At 44.2% G+C, this 22,394-nt stretch overlaps 1 protein-coding gene across 2 annotated transcripts in view; it reads left to right on the forward strand.

The window, feature by feature from the left end:
• DNAH1 (dynein axonemal heavy chain 1) overlaps window positions 1-22,394 on the forward strand; it is a 1,058,897-nt gene that overhangs the window by 714,468 nt on the left and 322,035 nt on the right. For both annotated transcript variants that reach the window (XM_029599497.1, XM_029599496.1), the window contains exons 43-47: window positions 301-461; window positions 1,303-1,460; window positions 1,742-1,915; window positions 6,084-6,262; window positions 19,311-19,541. In XM_029599497.1, the coding sequence (XP_029455357.1) occupies window positions 301-461; window positions 1,303-1,460; window positions 1,742-1,915; window positions 6,084-6,262; window positions 19,311-19,541 (903 nt within the window). The remainder of the gene's footprint in view (window positions 1-300; window positions 462-1,302; window positions 1,461-1,741; window positions 1,916-6,083; window positions 6,263-19,310; window positions 19,542-22,394) is intronic.

Genomic DNA, 22,394 nt, shown 5'->3' on the forward strand with positions numbered 1-22,394 from the left:
AAGGTTCTTTATGGAAACACTTAGCAAGTTCTCACAATATTTTTGGAGGATCATTTTAGTTGCAAAGTTGTGAGGATACTATCCAGTTTAGCAGAAAAGTATCACTGGGAGTGAGCAACAATAAATTGATCTACTCTTTGGGATCTGCTGGGTATTTCCTAGTAACCCAGATTGGATGCTGTTAGAGGCAGGATTCTGCTCTCAATTGAACTTTAATTTCACCCAGCATGGCACTTCTTATGTTCTTATGATGTCACTTTTGATGATATTACTGAAAGCTTTATAACTTTTTTATTTGAGGTTCTCTGTATTGGTCCAACCGGTACCGGCAAGACTCTCACCATCTCTGACAAGCTACTTAAAAATCTACCTCTGGAATACATCTCCCACTTTTTAATGTTCTCTGCCCGCACTTCAGCCAATCAGACACAAGATCTGATTGATAGCAAGTTGGATAAAAGGTAATGCTCCCTAGCTCCTTGTCCTTATAATACATCTCTGTACTCTATTCAGTTTGAGGGCATAGGGGTCGGCGTGCGCAAAGGGGTGCACAATTGTACACCTTGCGAGTGCCAAGCCCACGCTGAGCTGCGCTGCCTTCCCCGGTTCCCTCTCAGAAATCAAAATCGGAGCGGCCTCTGAGGGAACTTCCCTAACCCCCCCCCACCCCACCTTCTCTTCCCTTCCCCTACCTCCCCCGCCCTTTCCCCTCCTACCTTTTCCTTTTTCTGTCTTTTGTCACCAAACTTATTTCAGCAAATGGCCGCTGTGCCTGGAGCCTCTGACCCTACCCCCGGACTGCGCTGCTCCCTTCCCACCCCTTTAGTAAAGACCCGGGACTTACACATGTCCCAGGGCTTTACGCTCATAGCCGGGCCTTTTGAAAATAGGCCCTGCGCGCGTAACCTTTTTAAAATCCGGCCCATAGTGTGAAATAATATTAAGGAAAGATACATTTAAATTCAAGCTGAAGTAGCACGGTTTGACTAATAATTCACCTAGAGGAATATCTCCTTTAGCTTAGAAGTGAAAATAGTCCTTAGTTTGGAGCCAGAAGATTGTAAGTTTAATTTTGAGATTCCTCATTTGACAGGAAAACTGTGATATTGTGAAATACTATAGGGATTATTGAGCCTATACAGAGTCTCATCTAGTCAGCTTCTCTCTAATATGTCTGTGCATTTCCATATGATGATGTGGTAGGAAACAAGTAGAAAATAGTTCCTGTACATGAATATGACCTTTATATGACGATCTGGCATGCATTTTCTTCCACTTCATGCTCTTGCTGTCTTCTTGCAGACGGAAAGGTGTGTTTGGTCCACCACTTGGACGATACTTCATAATCTTTATTGATGACTTGAATATGCCAGCACTGGAGACCTATGGTGCACAGCCACCGATTGAGCTGCTGCGCCAGTGGATGGATCACCATGGCTGGTATGACAGGAAGCAGATTGGTAAGACCCAGCCTCATTAGTATGCAAATAACTTTATACCCTCTACACTGGATGTTGGCTTATAAATATGTGGGGGAGCTTCAGCCTGCATCTTATAACACACCTTGCTTAAAGATAACTGCTCAACCTAAGCATATTTCATTTATAATGCAGAAAGGAAAAACTGGAAAGAAAAAAAGTATACAAAGTTTCACAATTAGCTACCAGATATGTTCTTATATAATCACAGTCTTCCAGTTAGGTTGATCCATTTGTGATATTCCTTCTTTCTTTTTCTTCAGGTACCTTTAAGCTGCTAGTGGATATTAATTTTATTTGTGCTATGGGACCACCTGGAGGAGGTAGAAATCCTGTCTCCCAACGCCTCACCCGTCACTTTAACTACCTCTCTTTCACTGAGATGGAAGACAGCAGCAAAATGAAAATTTTCTCCACTATTCTTAGTAGTTGGATGGGTGAGTCTTGGTAGCAGACACCCTTCCTTGTTTGCCGTTCTAAACAACTGAAGAAACAGGCTTTTCTTTATATCATTCTAAGCAGCTGGATAGATGAATCATGAGGGCACAGATCTTTGCTTTATGCCACTCTAGACAGCAGGATGGTGAACCCTGCTTTATATCATTAGGGATGGTTGGATGAGTCAGTTGGGGAATCACAGACCTCCTCCTTATTCCATTCTGGTCAGCTGCCTGGTAACATGCCTACCTGGTGTGAAGGTGGTGGACCTCACGCATCACCTAGATAGGATTTTAGACAGTGCTGGGGAGGAGCCAGCTATTGTGGTATATATGGGCACCAAAGGCATAGGAAAATGTGGGAAGGAGGGTCTGGAAGCCAAATTTAGGCTCTTAGGTAGGAAGCTGAAATTCAGAACATCCAGGGTAGCGTTCTCTGAAATACTCCATGTTCCATGCACAGCTCCGCAGAGGCAGGCAGAGCTCTGGATTCTCAATGCATGGATGAGATGATGGTGCAAGGAAGAGCGATTCAGTTTTGTAAGGAACTGGGGAATCTTTTGGGGAAGGGGGAGTCTTTTCCGAAGGGATGGGCTCACCTTAACCAGGGTGGAACCAGGCTGCTGGCGCTAACCTTTAAAAAGGAGATAGAGCAGCTTTTAAACTAAATCAAAGGGGTTCGGAGGGAGGTATCTTAGAAGGATACTAATGAAGCATTAGAGTTGGTGCATCCTAACAGAGAGGTTCCAAAAATAAGAAAAGTAGTCCGAGTACCTATAATTAAAAACTCACCTGAGTTAAAAGATTCCAGTTTATCCCTGTCAACTGAAAAGCAGAATCTTAATACAAACAAAAACACACTTTGAAATGTTTGTATGCTAATGTCAGTAGTCTAAGAAGTAAGATGGAAGAATTAGAGTGTATAGCAGTGAATGATGACATAGACTTAATTGGCGTCTCAGAGACATGGTGGAAAGAGGATAACGAATGGGATAGTGCTATACCGGCGTACAAATTATATCGCAATGATAGAGAGGAACATCTTGGTGGGGTGGCACTTTCTGACGGGATGGCATACAGTCCAACAGGATAAAGATCCTGTATTAGACTAAATGCATAATAGAATCTTTATGGATAGACATCCCTTGTGTGTTGGGGAAGAGTATGGTGATAGGAGTATACATCCACCTGGCCAAGGTGGTGAGATGGACAGTGAAATATTAAGAGAAATTACGGAAGCTAACCAAATTGGTAGTGCAGTAATAATAGGAGATTTCAATTACCCCAATATTGACTGGGTAAGTGAAACATCAGGACATGCTAGAGAGATAAAGTTCCTGAATGGAATAAATGACAGTTTTATGGAGCAGTTTATTCAGGAATTATGAGAGGGGGAGCAATATTAGATCTAATTCTCAGTGGAGTGCAGGATTTGGTAAGAGAGGTAAAGGTGGTGGGGCTGCTTGGCAATAGTGATCATAATATGATCAAATTTGACTTAATGACTAGAAGGGGGACTGTAAGTAAATCCACAGCTCTAGCACTAAACTTTCAAAAGGGAAACTTTGATAAAATGAGAAAAATAGTTTAAAAAAAAACCTGAAAGATGCAGCTACAAAGGTAAAAAGTGTGCAATAGACATGGGCATTGTTAAAAAAAAAAATACTATCCTAGAAGCACAGTCCAGATGTATTCCATGCATTAAGAAAGGTGGAAGGAACATCAAACGATTGCAGCATGGTTAAAAAGTGAGGTGAAAGAGGCTATTTTAGCCAAAAAATCTTCATTCAAAAATTGGAAGAAGGATTCTGTAGAAGAAAATAGGATAAAGCATAAGCAATAGCAAGTTAAATGTAAAACATTGATAAGACAGGCTAAGAGAGAATTTGAAAAGAAGTTGGCCATAGAGGCAAAAACTCACAATAAAAATGTTTTAAAATATATCCAAAGCAGAAAGCTTGCAAGGGAATCGGTTGGACCATTAGATGATCGAGGGGTTAAAGGGGTACTTAGGGAAGATAAGGCCATCACAGAAAGATTAAATGATTTCTATGCTTCGATGTTTACTGAAGAGGATGTTGGGAAGATACCCGTTCCAGAGGTAGACTCAAGGGTAATGTTTCAGATGTACTGAACCAAATCATGGTGAACCTGGAAGAATTGGTAGGCAAGATTGACAAACTGAAGAGTAGTAAATTACCTGGACTGGATGGTATACACCCCAGGGTTCTGAAGGAACTAAAAAATGAAATTTCAGTCCTATTTCAATTAATTTGTAACCTAACATTAAAATCATCCATTGTACCTGAAGATTGGAAGATGGCCAGTGTAACCCCGATATTTAAAAAGGGATCCAAGAGTGATCTGGGACACTATAGACTGTTGAGCTTGACTTCAGTGCCAGGAAAAATAATGGAAACTGTTATAAAGAATAAAATCACAAAACATTTAGATAGACATGGTTTAATGGGAGACAGACAGCATGGATTTACCCAAGGGAAGAATTGCCTCACAAATCTACATTTTTTTGAAGGAGTGAAGAAACATGTGGACAAAGATGAACCGCTAGATGTGGTGCATTTGGATTTTCAGAAGGTGTTAAACAAAGTCTCGCATCAGAGGCTTCTAAGAAAACTAAAATGTCATGGGATAGGAGGCAATGTCCTTTTGTGGATTACAAACTAGTTAAAAGAAAGGAAACAGAGAGTAAGATTAAATGGTCAGTTTTCACAGTGGAAAAATGTAAACAGTGGAGTTCCTCAGAGATCTGTACTTAGACTGGTGCTTTTTAATATATTTATAAATGACCTGGAAAGGGGTATGATGAGTGAGGTGATCAAATTTACAGATGACAAAATTATACAGAGTAGTTAAATCTCAAGCAGATTGTGATAAATTGCAGGAGGACCTTGTGAGACTGGAAGATTGGGCTTTCAAACGGCAGATGAATTTTTACGTGGACAAGTGCAAATTGATGCATTAAGAGAAAAATAACCCTTGATGTCGTTACACAATGTTAGGTTCTATCTTAGGAGTTACCACCCAGGAAAGAGATCTAGGCATCATAGTAGATAATACATTGCGATAACTCACTGAACAAATGATTTAAATCAAAAAAGCAAACAGAATGTTAGGAGTTATTAGGAAGGGAATGGCAAATAAAATGATGGATGTCATAACTCCTCTGTATCACTCTATGGTAAGACTGAATCTTGAATACTGTGTGCAATTCTGGTCGCCACATCTCAAAAAAGATATAGCTGCACTGGAGAAAGTGCAGAGAAGGGCGACCAAATTAAGGGGCATGGAACGGCTGCCCTATGAGGACAGGGTAAGGAAGTTAGGGCTGTTCAGTTTGGAGAACAGACAACTGAGGGGGGGGCTGGGGGGGATATGATAGAGGTATACAAAATCATGAAAGGACTTGAACAAGATAATATAAATTGGTTATTTACTCTCTCAGGTAATAGGAGGACTAGGAGGGCACTCCATGAAGTTAGCAAGTAGCTCATTTAAAATAAATCAAAGAAAATTATTTTTCTCTTGACACATAATTAAGCTCTGGAATTCATTGCTAGAGAATGTGGTTACAGCACTCAGTGTAACTGGGTTTAAAAAGGTTTGGATAAGTTCCTAGAGGAAAAATCCATAAACTGCTATTAATTAATAAGCAATAGTAGCTTGATGTTTATTTAATGTTTGGGTACTTGCCAGTACTTGTGACTTGGATTGGCCACTGTTGGAAACAGGATACTGGGCTTGATGGACCCTTGGTCTGACCCAGTATGCATATCTTATGTTTGCTTCAGTTATACGTGTAGAACACAAACAGACCCTCAAACAAAGAATAAAAAGACCATAAGGTATAAACATAACTGTGCAGACAAAAACTGAACTGGAAACCTAAATAAGCCAGTTAAAACATAATAATGTATTGGTTATATAAAAAAAAATAGTAGTAGCCAGCTGAGGTGGCCTTCTGTTTCCATTACTGTCAGCCTACAAACAACAAAATAAAGGTGGTAAGCATCACCATTCTCATGTTGTCTTATTACTTTTCATAAATACTAAGTTCACTCTTCAGTGGTATACATGTTTTAAAGGCATGTATACCACTGAAGTGCATATATATTTCATGTTGTCTGATAAATTTCTTGTGTTTCTGCAGCTAAAGCCCCAGACCTACAGTCCCTGAATGCACCGCTGGTGGCAGCCACCATTAAAGTGTATGTTACCATCACATCACAGCTGCTGCCTACTCCAGCCAAATCCCATTACACCTTCAACCTGAGAGACCTTTCCAAAGTGTTTCAGGGCATGTTAATGGCTGATCCCGCTCAAACTGAGGTAAGAAAACATTTATCAAAAACAGGCCAACTGTAATATTCATTCAATTGAATTTAGAAACATAGGAGTTAATATTCAAAGGCATTTAGCTGGCTAACTCACAAGTGATAAGGAAGGACCCAAAAAACAAAACGTAAGTCGGTCTAGGGTAGCCACGGAGGTGAAAAAAACACAAAAGCAAGACTGATGCCTTGGAAAGAAAATGTATTGAAAACAACGCCAGACTGGCCGAGTTTCGTCTTTCCGGCTATAAAAAGTAATAATTAAACACTTATTTACATATATATAGTTAAGAATAAATTAAAAACAGGATTAAAACAACCCAGTACATAAATTAAATTTAAAGATCCATACAGTTAAAAGCAATTCTGTATACATACATGGAGTGTCACAGTGTGAGGAAGGGAGAACAAAGAAGGTCATACAACACATATAATTCGAACAAAAGAAAAAATGTAATTCAATCAAATCTGATCAAGATTAAAGGTTTGAATACAACAGTTACCTTATGATTGCATACTTTACAAATATGAATTATTCACATTTGTATAAAGGCGTCAGTTTTGCCCCAAAATTGAGAAATAACCGGACAGTGCCAGAATGCATGAGATGGCGTGCCCTTCTCTATGGAACATTTTGCACAGAAAGCTGTGGGTGACAAATGCACTTTAAATGCAGCTATCTGAGAGAAATATGCTCTATGTAGAAATTTAAACTGCATTTCCTGTAAATTGCTATTTGTAGATAGTACCTTGATCTCTTTATAACAGGCTAGATATGATGCAGGGGGGAGCCTAAAACCACCCTCAGAGCGCCATTTATCCGAAGACTTGTCACCCAAGCTTGCTGCTCCAATGAGTACCATTCTTTATAAAGGACCGAAGTAGATACCTTCAGCCAGTCACAGTGCAGAAAGTCATCAATTTTACTTACTACGCCCATTCTCAATGCATTCTGTGGGAGCGATCTAATATAGTGTTGTAATTACATATAGGGGAAAATATCTGCCTGGTTTAGCCCATATTGCTGTTGGAGCTCCCACAGGGAGAAATAACCGTTTAAGGAACTGTGCCGTCTGCAAGATTTAAGTATTTCTCTGTCTCCAGCAGATGATAGAGGTGCCAAGTCTGCAGTCTGGTGAACTTGGTAGAAGAACTCTTAGAGAAGTGGTGCGGTGGTGTTTCCCCTTATTCTCTGATTTAGAGGAGGGTGAGCATTTGGGAATCAGTGACCTTTCTATCTCCTGATCCCTGATACTAAAGGAGATTTGGAACCCAATGGTGCTGGTTCTCTCTTTCCCTCTTCTCCTCCTCCTCCTCCTCCTCCCCTTGGCTGGATGCTTCAGGAAGATAGCTAAAGGAAAGTACCCTCTAGTTCTTCTTTGTCTGGGGCTATGCTTTTAAGAGTTTAAAGAAAAAAGAAAGAAGAAAATATACAAGTCAGAGGCCAGACTGAAGGGGATTGGTTGTTGAGGCAGCATCAAGGCTGTGAGGATGAGGACCTCCAAGACTGGAAGTCCCATGATACAGGGCAGGAGTTTTCAGATACAAGGGATAGGAGCACATTTTTTTGTCAGCAGCAGCAAAGTTCAGGCACCTACATGGTAGAGGCAAGATAGCTGCTGCTGTGGAGCATGGGAAAAAATGTCCTGCTTACAGGAGCCGCCGCAGCAGCGCATTGTCTTTTTGGCTGTGTCAGCAAAACAAACCTCTACAATCATATTGGAAGTAGAGGACATGCATAAAGAGGTTGATGGTCCTGGGATGGAAACAGCACAGGGCAATGCTGCAGAGGTTAGGGAGGTCTCTAGGTAGCCTCCAGTGTTATCCCCAACAACACTGGGATTCTTAAGATTTTAAGGCAGTGGGAGTGAGTTGGGTGTCCTAGATGAGGTGGATGTCTCGTAGAGAAGCTCTTCTCCCCTGAATTTGTTTTTGGTGCATCAAGCTTATTTATTTAAGCATGGAGCCCTGAGAAAGAAACCTGTAACCGAAGGGTCTTCCTCTGCTCTTCGTCCATTGGTACCTTCTCGGCCTAAGAGGGCAAGGAAAGAGCTGGACCCAGCTTGGTATACTAGTTCCATGAGGTCAATGGAGGGTTCTTTAAAGGGCCATATTCTTGAGAATGAGATGGAAGGTGATCCAGGTGGGAAAGGGGGGGGGGAGGGGACTCCCTGTAGAGCAAGGGGAAATCTTGGAAGCAGATGGAGATGATCCCCGGGTGGTTAAATTATTTAAAAGGAGCAAGCTCCCGGCTTTAATTACCCAGGCTCTGGCTGAATTAGAGATTAAGAATCATTAGCCTAATGCAGGGACAATGATCCCATTTTGGAAGGTTCTAGGGGGCCAGCAAGAATATCTTCCTTCCATACGGTTCCAAAGAAACTGGTGTCTTCGGAGTGGCATACTCCAGAGGTGGATCTTAGAGTGGGCAGGGCTAAGCTGTATATTGTGTGTATGAGGCCTTGGAACTTGTGAAGGGTTCTGCAGTCCTACAAGAAAGTCAGGATAGGAAGATTGAGGTCTTCCTTAAGTAAAGCTTCAATGTATCCACCTTGGCTCTTAGGGCGGAGGTGTGTGGCAGCTATATGGCCAGGATGTGTTTGCGGTAGTCTACCGTTCATGGATCTATTTGCCTCAGAGTAGAACAGAAAACTAATTCATTTTGCTCAGTTGTATCCAGCAATCTGACTAGCTCAGGTGCTTTCCTGTTTGATTGAGGAACAAACCTCATGTACACTGTTCTACCAATACTGTTGATTGCCAGAACAATGCAGAAATTTCTCCAGGATCATGCTCGTTTCATCCTCATAGCCCAAGCATGACCCAGATAAATATGGTTTGGATATCTCATACAATTTTTCAGCAGTCCTCCTATACATTTAGGATCAGACCCTATATTGTTAACTCAAGACTGTTATGTCTGCCGGCTGCGGCTCCCCGCAACTGGCCTCTTCCACCCACCTCACTGGCGCGGCACCTTTGGGGCCGGGCATGTTGGCTACGGCAGCCAGCCACTCCTGGGGTGCTCCCTCGCAGGCCTCTCCTCCGGCACGCTGGTAGGCCTCTCTGCCGGGGCCTTCTCTGATGCACGGCTGTCCTCAGCTCGGGCCACTCCCCCTCTGAGCTTCTCTAGGCCCGCACGTGCATCTCTGCTCTAAATTTAAAGGGAATGTGGCAGGAAATTGCCACGGCCCCTCCTTTCTGCTCCACCTTTCCTTTTCCTATTTAAGGCAAGGTCTGGCTTGCAGACCTTGCCTTGGCTTCTTGCTTTCTAGGTCATGTATCCTGTTCCTCCCTGAAGGATCTCTCCTGCGTTCCTGATCTATTTGACCTTCGTCTGGAATTCAACCCATGCCTGGAGCCATGACTACAAGAACTGCCACCTGCCTGACTCTCGCCTGTAACCACGACTATGAGAACTGCCGTCTGCCCCAACTCTCGCCTGGAACTATGACTATGAGAACTGTCGCCTGCCCTGACTCTCACCTACTACTCTACTCTCGAGTCTTCTTGCAGGTTTCTGGACCTGGTCCCAGTCTCCATCCAGCGCTGTCTCCTCTCCTGCAAGAGACCCCACGTAAGTCCAGCCGACCCTGGTACTCAAGGGCTCAACCTGAGGGGAACACGGGCTGGTACTAGTGAAGCTCCAGCGGGGTCTCTGCTCCATCCCAGCCTCGCCTACTGACAGTGGGGACCTGTGTGGGTTTCCCCCACAAGTGGTGCCATTTCTACCTAGGGGCAAGGGGTCCACCTCCGAGAGTCGTAACAGTAAGCCAAGGCCATGGATCCGGGGGAGGCTTCAGCTCTACAAGCCATTCTGGGCTTGGCTCAGAAGATCTTAGAGCAACAGTTTTGGAGACTGCTGGCGTCCTCCATGGAGCACCTCAACGCCCATTTGGACTCCGTGGCTGCTGCAGGAGCAGCATCTCCAATAGCGCCAACTCTCCCTACGGTGCAGTCACCCAAGCGCCAGGTCATTTCTCTGCCCGCTCCCCCGCATTACACGGGCGACTCCTATCAGTGCCAGCGGTTCCTTAATCAGTGTAGCATGCACTGATTAAGAAACTGTCTCCAGGCTCACTGATTAAGGAACTGTCTCCAGGCTTCACTGTTCCCGGACAGTGCTACTAAGACTACGTATATCTTATCCTTACTTGAGGGCAAGGCTCTGGCCTGGGCGTCCCCCCTAAGGGAACACACTGATCCCATGCTGCAAGATCTTCCACGATTTTTGGAACTGTTCCATACAGTGTTCAAGAACCCGGGGCGACAGCCAGCCACAGGCACCGAACGTCTGCACATCGACCAAGGGGGTCATTTGCTCTCGGACTACACCATAGAATTTAGAACATTAGCATCAGAACTCCACTGGGAGGAGTCCTGCCTCCGGTCTACATTTCTAGATGGGCTGTCCCCGAAAATCAAGGACGAATTGGCAGCCCGGGAACTCCCGCTGTCCCTGGACCCTCTCATCGAGATGGTGAGCAGGATCGACTGTCGCCTACAAGAAAGGGCTCACGAGCTGCAAGACCAAAGAAGATGCACGACGGCCCCCAGCTGACCTCAACCTTCCTCTCCCGTCTTACGGCATGTTCCGCCCGTAGAGAGAACTGCTGAGGAGCCTATGCAGTTAGGGCGAGGGCCCTTGTCTCCCGAAGAATGGCAGAGGAACCGAAAGGTGGGACTCTCTTTACTGTGGAGGATCTGGTCATCTCGTCGCCCATTGCCCTATCCATCTGGTAAACTCCCAGGCCTAGACTCCACCGGGGGAGTGACCCTAGGCCTGACCACACCTGTTCCCCCGCTCACACTACCTGTGACCCTTTCCCTGAGTGGTCGTGAATTCTCCATGCTAGCCTTAATTGACTCCAGAACTGGGGGAAATTCCCTAATGTGAGACATCATGGAGCAGTTGCTCATTCTTCCCCATCCATGTCCCAGGCCTCTGTCTCCTCTATCTGCGGGGATCCCCTCCCGGGTAGGATCACGCATCTCATGGTCCTCCTAGAGTGCCACATCGACCCAGGCCATTCCGAACATTTCTCCTTCTATGTTATCCCTGTAGTTCTCGGCATACCTTGGCTTCAGCAGCATAACCCCCAGTTCGACTAGGCCTCACTTCAGCTGACTCGCTGGAGCCCCGCCTGCTGAAGAACCTGTTTCAAGGGGACTTCCTGCTCTTCTTGCTGCTTCAATACCCCGCTCTTGAAAGGACTGCCCCCTCAGTACAGCCAATTCGCCGACGTATTTTCTAAGAAGGCAGCTGACACTCTGCCCCCGCACCGAGACTTTGACTGCGCCATTAACTTGATCCCTGGCTCTACACCTCCTCACGGGAGGATTTACCTTCTATCGATCCCAGAGACTCATGTCATGTCGTATTATATTTGGGAGAACCTCCAGAAAGGGTTTATCTGGCATTCCACCTTCCCAGCTGGGGCCAGCTGCTTCTTTGTTGGTAAAAAGGATGGGACCCTGTGCCCTTGTATCGACTTTCGCGGTCTGAATGCCATTACCATCAAGGACCGGTATCCGCTTCCCCTAATATCTGAACTCTTTGACCGCCTTCAAGGGGCAAGGATCTTCTCAAAGCTGGATCTCCGTGGGGCCTACAACTTGATCTGGATACGAAAGGGTGATGAATGGAAGACAGCCTTCAACACCCGGGACAGCCATTATGAATATCTGGTCATGCCGTTTGGACTTATCAACGCTCCCACTGTCTTCCAAAATCTCATGAACGAGGTATTCCGAGACCACCTCTACGTGTGCATGGTGGTATACCTAGATGATATTCTGGTATACTCCAGGATCCTGTGCTCTCATCGTCCACATGTCATTCAAGTACTCCAAAGTCTGAGGGAGAACCACCTCTATGCTAAGTTGGAAAAGTGCATTTTTGAGGAGGAGTCTCTGCCCTTCCTAGGGTATATTATCTCCAACCATGGCTTCCATATGGACCCGACTAAACTAAAGTATATACAGTAATGGCCCCAGCCTAGCAGGCTACAGGTGTTTCAACATTTCCTCAGCTTTGCGAATTATCACAGTTTCATTCGAAACTTCTCCAAGCTGGCCGCACCTCTCACAGCTCTGACCTGCAAGGGGGCTAATGTTAAGGCTTGACCCGTCGAATCAGAAGAAGCCTTCCGGTCCATCAAGAGGTCCTTCTTGCAGAAACCCTGTCTCTGGCACCCAGACCCCAGACTTCCATTCACCGTGGAAGTAGATGCCTTCTCCGAGGGAGTAGGAGCATTTCTCAGCCAGCACGACTCTGCCAGAACTCTATACCCTTGCTTATTTTTCTCGAAAAAGTTCTCTCCGGCGGAACAAAATTATTCCATCAGTGACAAAGAGCTTCTAGCTATCAAGCTCGCGTTTGAAGAGTGGCGCCAGTGGCTGGAGGGGCGCAACAGTGTATCTTAATTTACATGGTCCACAAAAATCTAGTACATCTGCAACAAACCTAGTGCCTTAACCCCCGCCAAGCCCGTTGGGCTCTCTTTTTCACTCGTTTCAATTTTGAGCTCTGCTATCGACTGGCCAGCAAGAATATGAGCGGATGCCCTCTCCCGTTCCTTCTCTTCTGAGGATCAAGAGGAACCAACTCAACACATTCTAGACCCAGCTTGCATCATCCTTTCTGCCACCCAGACCATCTCTCCAGATAAGACAGTAGTTCCAAACAGACTCCGTAACAAGGTCCAACCCTAGGCACACGACTCCCACGTCGCCGGCCATCCTGGACGGGCTCAGGCTTAGACCCTTTTCCAACAATTTTACTGGTGGCCTGAGATGTGTAAGGGCATCCAAGCGTACATCGACTCTTGCCCCACCTGTGCTCAACAAAAGACCCTGGTGGGGAAACCCTGGGGCTTACTGCAGCCACTATCAGCCCCTAAGGAGCCCTGGACACACATTTCTATGGACTTCATAGTGGATCTCCTCACCTCAGAGGGTAACAGTGATCTGGGTGGTGGTCAACCGCTTTTCAAAAATGGCGCACTTCACTCCTTTACCCTGTCTTCCATCTGCCTCCCAACTGGCTCAATTATTTATACAACATATCTTCCATCTCAATGGTTTGCCGCATCATATCACTTCCAACTGAGGCTCACTGCTAGATACTGGCAAAAACTCTGCAAGAAATTTCATATCTCCCTGGACTTCACAACCACTTATCATCCACAAGCCAATGGCCAGGCTGAACGAACCAGTCGTACCCTGAAACAATTTCTGAGATCGTACATCAACACCCGCCAAGACCACTGGGCTTGCCTCCTTCCCTGGGCTGAGTTTTCCCAAAACTTGCACCCCTGTATCGCCACCGGGGCTTCGCCCTTCCAAATTGTTTATGGGAGACAACCTATTCCTCCCTTACCTCTTCCATTGTCCGTCCCATCTCCTGCAGCCCAAATGACAGCGGTAAAGCTAAAGGGACTTTGGATCCACATCCAGAAAATGCTTCAGGAGCCAGCCCAGATGGCTAAGAAATTTGCTGATCGCCATTGAAGACCGGCATCCCAATTCCAACGAGGAATGGCACCCAGCAAATTCGCCTAAGGGTGCCATCCATGTGCCTGGCTCCACGTTACATTGGTCCCTTCAGGGTGCCCCACCAACTAGGTCCTGTGACATATCAACTCCACTTGCCTACCTCCCTGAAAATACATAATTCCTTCCATTTGTGCCTTTTGATACCTCTTGTCCTCTCTTGGCCTTATCGGAGTATCCCTGAAACCCTGCAGCTGACCACCGAGGACGAGACCACATACCAAATCCGTGAGGTCCTTGATGTGAGGAAGTGGGGCCGCAAATGGGAGTACTTTCTAGCCTGGGAGGGTTTCGGCCCTGAAGAAAATTCTTGGGAACCCTCCACCAACATTCTTGACGAGAATCTTATCAAGTGGTTCCATGCGGATCATCCCAGAACACCCAGACTTTCTAGAGGGAGGCCTAAAGGGGGGTTACTGTTATGTCTGCCAGCCATGGCTCCCCGCGACTGGCCTCCTCCACCCACCTCTCCGGCATGGCATCCTTCAGGATCGGGCATGCTGGTTATGGTGGCCAGCTGCTCCCGGAGCACTCCCTTGCAGGCCTCTCCTCCGGCGCGCCAGTAGGCCTCTCTGCTGGGGTGTTCTCTGATGTGCGGCCATCCTCAGCGTGGGCCCCTCCCCCACTGGGCCTCTCTAGGCCCGCGTGTGTATCTCTGCTCTAAATTTAAAGGGACCTTTCTGCTCCACCTTTCTGCTCTACCTTTCTGCTCCACCTTTCCTTTTCCTATTTAAGGCAAGGTCTGGCTTGCAGACTTTGTCTTGGTTTCTTGCTTTCTAGGTCTTGTATCCTGTTCCTCCCCAAAGGATCTCTCCTGCATTCCTGATCTATTTGACCTTCATCTGGAATTCGATCCACACCTGCAACCACGACTACGAGAACTGCCGTTTGCCCCGACTCTCGCCTGGAACCACGACTATGAGAACTGCCGCCTGCCCCGACTCTCACCTGGAACCACGACTATGAGAACTGCCGCCTGCCCCGACTCTCGCCTGGAACCACGACTACGAGAACTGCCGCCTGCCCTGACTCTCGCCTACTATTCTACTCTCAAGTCTTCACGCCGGCTTCTGGACCTGGTCCCAGTCTCCATCCAGCGCCATCTCCTCTCCGGCCAGAGACACCATATAAGTTCAGCCGGTCCTGGTACCCAAGGACTCAACCTGAGGGGAATGCGAGCTGGTACTGGTGAAGCTCTAGCGGGGTATCTGCTCCATTCTGGCCTTGCCTACCAATGGTGGGGACCTCTAGGGGTTCCCCCCACAAGTAGCGCCAACTCCACCTCATCAAGGGGTCCACCTCCCGGAGTCGCAATAAAGACGAAGAGGTGCTTTATTACTCCAGTCTCCCAGCCCTCAATCTAACAGCTTAGATGAACGCTTGGTAATCAATTTTGTTTTGCCCAAAAGGCCACCAACTAGAAGAAATTATGCCTTCAAATAGAACAGATATTCCAAATGATGCCAACTGAAAACTTTGGACCTGTTTTCTTGCTAAACCAAGCATTTGCTAACATACTTGCTCCTCCTTTCTCGTTCAGGCCTTGCCACTACTTCAGTGTAGTACCTCTTAGAGGCAAAACATTTTCTGTGGACAGTATTTCTACTCATCCACTGGTATCTATATTCATGAAAGGTCTGTGGCATGTCAAGCCTCTGGTACAAAACTGCTGGTTCCATGGGACTTGAAGGTTGTCCTTTCTCAACTGATGAAGCCTCCTTTGAGCCATTGAAGTCAACTTCACTTAAGTTCTTGACATGGAAAGTAGTATTCCTTATAAAAGTCACTTCCACTAGGCGAGTCAGCAAACTCCAAGCTCTTATACACTATCCACCATAAATGCAATTCTTTTTTTTTTTTATTATTCTTTATTTTCTAATTTTTGAAAACTTTTTCCCAAGAAAATAAACTCTTGTACAGAAAATATTGATGTCTTAAACAGAAGGAAAAAACATCATTCAATATTAATTAAATACAAACATGCAAGTCCATATAATTATTATTAAGACATATAAGATAATAAGGAGGTTGGTAAAGAGAGTCTATAATAAAGAATGAATTGCTATACGCATTGAAATGCTATAATTTTAACTGTGCTGATTAGTGCTAAGAACATTTTTTATCTTACTCCTGTTCTGTTGAGGTTATTGGGAGTGGATGTGCTGCCAAAATCTCTTTTAATTGAACAGGTTCCTGAAAAATATAATTATTATTCATGTAAATTATACAATCCTTACACAGGTATTTTAGTGTAAATCAGGCTCCCAACTTAATAATATCTGATCTCATTGAAAGAAATTCTTTACAATGATTTTGCGTAACTTTTACGACATCCGGAAAAACCCAAATAGGGTGACCATAAAATTTGAGTTGTCTATTTCTGAAAAATAATCGAAGTACATGATTTCTTTCTGATAGAAAGGCAAAAGAGATAAGTAACGGTTTTCTTTGATCAATCTCTGTATCTTGAGACATCTTTAAAATGTTTGTTAAATTTAAGGAAATATTTTGCTCCTCTATCTGATTTAACTGCTGCAAATAAAAAACTTTGACTACAACTGGTAAGGCTGATTCAGGGATTTTTAGAACTTGTTGCATATAACTCCTGAATAAATTTAAAGGAGAAATAGATCTTATAACAGGAAAATTAAATATCCTTAAATTGTGGGCCCTTAATGAATTTTCAACTGCCTCAAGCCTTTTTGAGGCAATTCTTTCTGAATCAATTAATTTTGTTTGTGTTTTTTCAATAAGAGAAATTCTTTTATCTAATTCTTTCATTTTTACGTTAAAACTAGAAATTAATTGATTGTTGGACATTGTTTGATTTTTTTGTATCTAATGTTACTTGTGAAAGAATTTTTATTGAACTTTCAATTGATTTTAATGTTGACCAGATACATTCCAAAGTAATATTATCAGATTTAGTAGTAATTGCACATATTGCAAGAGCCTTAAGCTGCTCATCTCCCCCCGCCCCAGCAGATACCCCAGACAACACTGTACTTTGAGATGACATAAAACTGGCGGCTTCTTGTATCACTGGTGTAGAAGTCATTGCCCCTAAACTCAGTTCACCCAGTTGCTGTAATCCACTAGATTCTGCCAAGTCTCGTTGAGTTATGGCATTGTCGTTTTTGGCCTGAGCCACTTGTGAAGCCGCACCTGCTTTCATCAGTATAGATGCAGATATATCAATATCCCCAGGGTGTGTGGGCTTACTCGGAGATCCGAGGCTATGAGTGACTTCAAGAGTCTGGGGGGGAGGGGGGGATGGAATACGCTCCTCTACCATCCCTCCAGCGACTGAGCTGTCCGGTATCAGGGTTCCAGCACCTGAGAAGAACCCGGGGATCTTTGGCTGATGAGGATCGATTGCTGGTGAGTTCAACATCTCATCCCTCAATCGGCCCTTCCTCTTAGTATGTGGCATTAAGTACAAGAAACAAATCAATTAGAAAAAAGAGGGCCTATCCTCCCGAGTTCTTAACTAGGTCTAATCAGCTCACAGTCAATTATAAAACCACCTCCCTATTAAGGAGGGTTCTTAGAAGAGAGAGGGAATCAAATATTGACATACCAGATGATTGAAGAACTTTGAAAACTTCCAATGTACTGAAAAGTCCAACAAAGCCGCGCACGTGGCTTCGGCAGCACACTGGCGTGGACTGCGCGCTTCAGGAGGGGTGGTTTTTATCCGTGACCGTCCCTCCTAAATGACGTCAAACTCCAGGTGTTGCTCCAAAGGTCTGTCGGGGTCGGGAACCTCCTCTTGCCCCCAGTATAGGACAGGAATGATGGTAAGGTGCATTTCCTCTCTCCCTCGAGGAAAACACTGCAGGAGGGGCAGTTTTAATCCCTGACCATCCCTCCTAGATGCCGTCAAACTCCAGGTGTCGCTCCAAGGGTCCTTTGAGGACGGGAACCTTCTCTTACACCCTGTATAGGACAGGAGTGGTGGTAAGGTGCGTCTCCTCTCTCCTCTCTTCCTCCACCATAAATGCAATTCACAACAGGGTAGTTCTCCATAAACACCTGAAGTTTCTAGCAAACATTGTCTTGGCTTTCCATATCAATCAATCCATCATACTGCCTACCTTCTTTCTGAGACCTCATGCACATGAAGGAGAGAAAACCCTTCAAATCTTGAACTGCAAAGAAGCCTTGGCCTATTACAAGAAATGAACTCAGCCACATTACTAAACTTCTCAACTATTTGGGTTGTATGACACAAACAGGCTAAGTATGGCAGTTGCCAAATGTACTTTGTCTAACTGGATAGCTGAGTGCATTCAATACTCTACACTTTAGTAGGAATGCAAGTCACAGACTCTGTAAAAGCTTATCAGGTGAGGGCTAGCTTCTGTTGCTCATCTTTGAGAAGTGCTGCTTGAGGACATCTGCAAAGCTGCAACCTGGTAATTGGTTCACACCTTTAGGTACCATTACTGTCTGGACAACTTCTCAACAACTGTCAGTAGATTTGGACAGACAGTTTTGTGTAACCTCTTCTCACAGTAATCCACTCTCCATGATGGAGTCTGGGTTGTTTACTCAATAAATGCTTTTCTGCAACCCTCAGTTTGGAATTCCTCACATGTAATGGCTAATTCAGCCTGCTTATTGAATGAAAAAGCAAGTTTGCTTGCCATAAATAGTTTTCCGCAATTAGCAGGATAAATTAGCTATAGAATACCTGCTCACCTTCCTGGAGAGTCGACTACATAGCTAGAAATAGCTCTGATATAGGCTGAGCAGGATCACAATGCAAAATCTGCACAGGTACTCCTGCACATACTCAGTAGAGCTCAATGTTCTACCAGCTAGGAGACACAACTTCATTTAATGCTGCTGGATATCATCACCCACATGTAATGATTAACTTATCCTACTATCTACAAAAAACACTATTTATGGTAAGCAAACTTGCTTTATATGCATCGTTTTTTGTTTTTTTTAAATATGCATGTAAGTTAACCCGTAGAAATTATGCCCTCGATAGAGCAGGTGTAATTCTGTGCAGGTTTTTTTTGTACATAGTGAAGGACAGTTACCCAAGCATTTTGAAGTGAACTTATGCGCATAAGTTCGCTTTGAAAATGTGGGTAAAGTTTGTATGTAAAAGTTACACACAGACTTTATCCCAGCCTGCACAGATATAAAAGTACTCTCCCTATGGCTAAGATAATCTATATAAAAGCATTCAAATTCAGCCCTTATTACAATTTTCTGAGGAATATCCAGAAATTATAGGCTCAGAAAATGTGATGAGATGAGAATTGTACAGTAGGTTGAGAAATGCAGAGAGACCTGGATTGAATTTGATTTGTTTTTTATTTATTTTATTGTGTTTATCAATGGTAGTAAAGAGTATGATTTAGATCTACCGTTGTACATTCTTTTAACTCCAGTAAATCTTTTTTAAACTCTTTAAATTTACACAGAAGTACAGGAATATTTCTGTGTAACATGGGGTTTTTTTGTTATGTTAGAATAAATTGCTGCTGTTGAGGCTCTGGTACCATGAGAGCTGCCGTGTCTTCAAGGACCGCCTGGTTAATGATGAAGATCGCGTGTGGTTTGATGAGCTAATGCAGGAGATAATGAAAGAATTTGACAGTAAATTTGAAGAGGTCATTCCACAACAGCCTGTACTCTATGGAGATTTCATGACACCTGGCTCCGATTCTAAGACTTATCAGTTCATTGATGATCATGTCAAGGTAGTATGGCAAATAATCACATCATGGCTTTAATGTCTCTCACTTCTTAATGCATTCTATTCAGAATTTCCCTCCTCCACCCCAAACCCACCAAAGCTTGGAAGGGGGAGTTAATTTAACAAATTAAAGGTCCAAAAATTGAACATGTGCTAATGCTGTTTGTAAGTAAAGGCTGCTGAGTTCTCCCATGTCCTGAAGTATTCCCAGTTTGCATCTTTCAGAGGGGCTGAGGTACTATATGTTTTCATAGTGTGCATTAATGTTATACTGTATTAGATGAATAACCTGTGCTACAATTGCTTCTTAAACATGGAAGCATAGAAATGATGGCAGAAAAAGACCAAATGATCCACCTAGTCTGTCCATCAAGCTTATCCAGTATCTGCTGCACTGTGCAGGTTATCCCCATGCTTATCGGTTTCCAAGACCATAAACGTCAGGGCCCTCAGATGCTGTCCGAATCCAATTTTCCCTAATCCCTGTCGTGGAAGCAGAGAAACCCCAAAAAAAACAATTAAACAAGAAAAGTTCAATAATTCTGAAATGCCAAATCTTTATTGAGATGTCAGTCCACCGACTCGGAACCGTGTTTCTGCAAAATATAGACAGACCCTCACCAAATACAGAATAAAAAGAACATAAATAGAAATAGAAATGTGCTGACAAAAATTGAACTGGAAACCACAACAAGCCAGACTCTATATTTAGTACAACAATGGAAAAACAGAATCACCATTCCTCAGAAAAAAAAAATATATATATAAAATCAATGGTAATAAAATCATACTAACTAAATTAATACATATTTCATAACAACTGGAGAACAGAATAACATCCAATAATTAAAAACTCATAAAAATGTTCCAAACACTAATAAAACATTTCAAAACAGTAGACACAAATATCCATTAATTAAAATTAATAAGGGTTTAAAAAAGCCCCTGTTCTCCCTTCCTGGGACTTATTGATTTCTGGGTGCCCTCAGATTGACTTCGATTAGCTAGAGGAAAGGAGTGGGGTTGTTGCTCATAAACTTTCTCCTCTCTCTTTCATATGCAATATACACTCTCCCTCACTCTCACATGCTCAATCACACACACACACAAGCTGTCTCTTACTCTCTTGTGCTCAGTCTCACACAGGCACACAAACACACAGGCTCTCTCTCACTCTTATGTGCTCAGTCTCACACAGACACAGGCTGTGTGAGACTATACACTCTCTCTCACTTTCACATGCTCTGCCTCACACAGGCACAAATGCACAGACTGTCTGTCACTCTCACATGCTCAATCTCACACAGACACACACACAGGCTGTCTCACATGTGCAGAGTATCATACAGGCTGTCTCTCACTTTCACATGCTCAGCCTCACACAGGCACATATACACTGGCTCTCAAGTGCAGAGTATCACACAGGCACATACAGACACACAAGCTGCCTCTCACTTTTGTATGCTCGACCTCACACAGACAAACACTCTCACATGTTCAGTCTCATGTAGGCACACAAAAACAAACTGTCTCTTACTCTCACATATGCAAACTCACACAGGCACACACCAACAACTGCTATCTTGCACTTTCATGTGCTCAGTCTTACACAGGCACACACACACGCTGTGTCTCACTCTCATGTGATCAGTCTCACACAGGCACACGCACACAAATACATAGGCTGTCTCTAATTCTCATGTGCTCAGTCTCACACAGGTTCACATATGCTGTTTCCCTCCTCCCAAAAGCACAAGTGACAGCAGCAAGTTCAGCCTGTCTTCCTCTAACCCTTGTGGCTGATAGGACTCGTTCTCTTTCTTGGAGCCACAGGGGCTGACACTGTGCCTCTTTAAATTTGGCTTGCACTGCTCCTTCTCCCCAATCAGTCCCCACACTTTTGCCTACTCATGACAGCAGCATGGTCTCTTGTTCCTGCATAGGTCCAACTCACTTCCTCTTCCAGGCCATATCAATATGGAGAGGCTCCTCAACCCCCGAGTGTTCTTTCTAGCTGGCCTCTTAGTGCCGCAATTGGCTCTGCTGCTACATTCCACCCGGGCTTGAAAATGCTGACAGCTTGGGCAAAGGAGGAGATCTCTGCATTCTGCTGGAGCAGAGGAGGGGAAGAGTAGAGTAGCCACACCAGCAGGAGACCAGGGAGCATGGTATTCTAGCTATGGCGCTGGTGACACACCAGCTTATGCTTTGTGACACAGTGGTGTGTCGCGACACACTGGTTGAGAATTGCTGCACTAGAGCACAGGCGGTCTAGTGGGCAGAGATTCGATTGTTGTCTCTGGTCGAGATTTGCCCAATGGCATCGTGGTCATCCTTTCATACCTCCGACAAGCATTATCACATACATGTTAAAGCACAAGAACACGTGACTTTCACGGGGGTGGTGTTGATGGGGGCACAGGCAGACTCCCACCCATTTTGGAAGTAGCTTTGAAACATCCCAATCAAATAATTGGGATGGATTGCTCTGTCTGAGTACAGAGAAAAGGAAATTACCAGGTAAGAAGTAATTTCACCTTTTAGTCTTAGTTTTCAGGTCCCTAAATAATTTGGCTCCTAGTTATTAGGAAACTGAATAATTAATTTATTGACATTTGCTATTCTGCAAAAATAGGCAGTTTTGATTATTGCCCCTATGAGGGGGATCTTTAATTCTCATCTGCCTAATGTGGTAGAGTACAAATGAGGAAGATGACAAAATCTGTCCTAGAAAAGGAGCATATCTTACAAGCAGCAACACTCTGACTGCTAGAGTATATCCTGGCAGATTGGGTAGGCTAGCTGGTCTTGTTCTGTCATCCTCTATTATGTTAACATGTAACTATGTTGAATAGTG

This window comes from Rhinatrema bivittatum, chromosome 4 (assembly GCF_901001135.1).
Source record: "Rhinatrema bivittatum chromosome 4, aRhiBiv1.1, whole genome shotgun sequence".
Lineage (NCBI taxonomy): Eukaryota > Metazoa > Chordata > Amphibia > Gymnophiona > Rhinatrematidae > Rhinatrema > Rhinatrema bivittatum.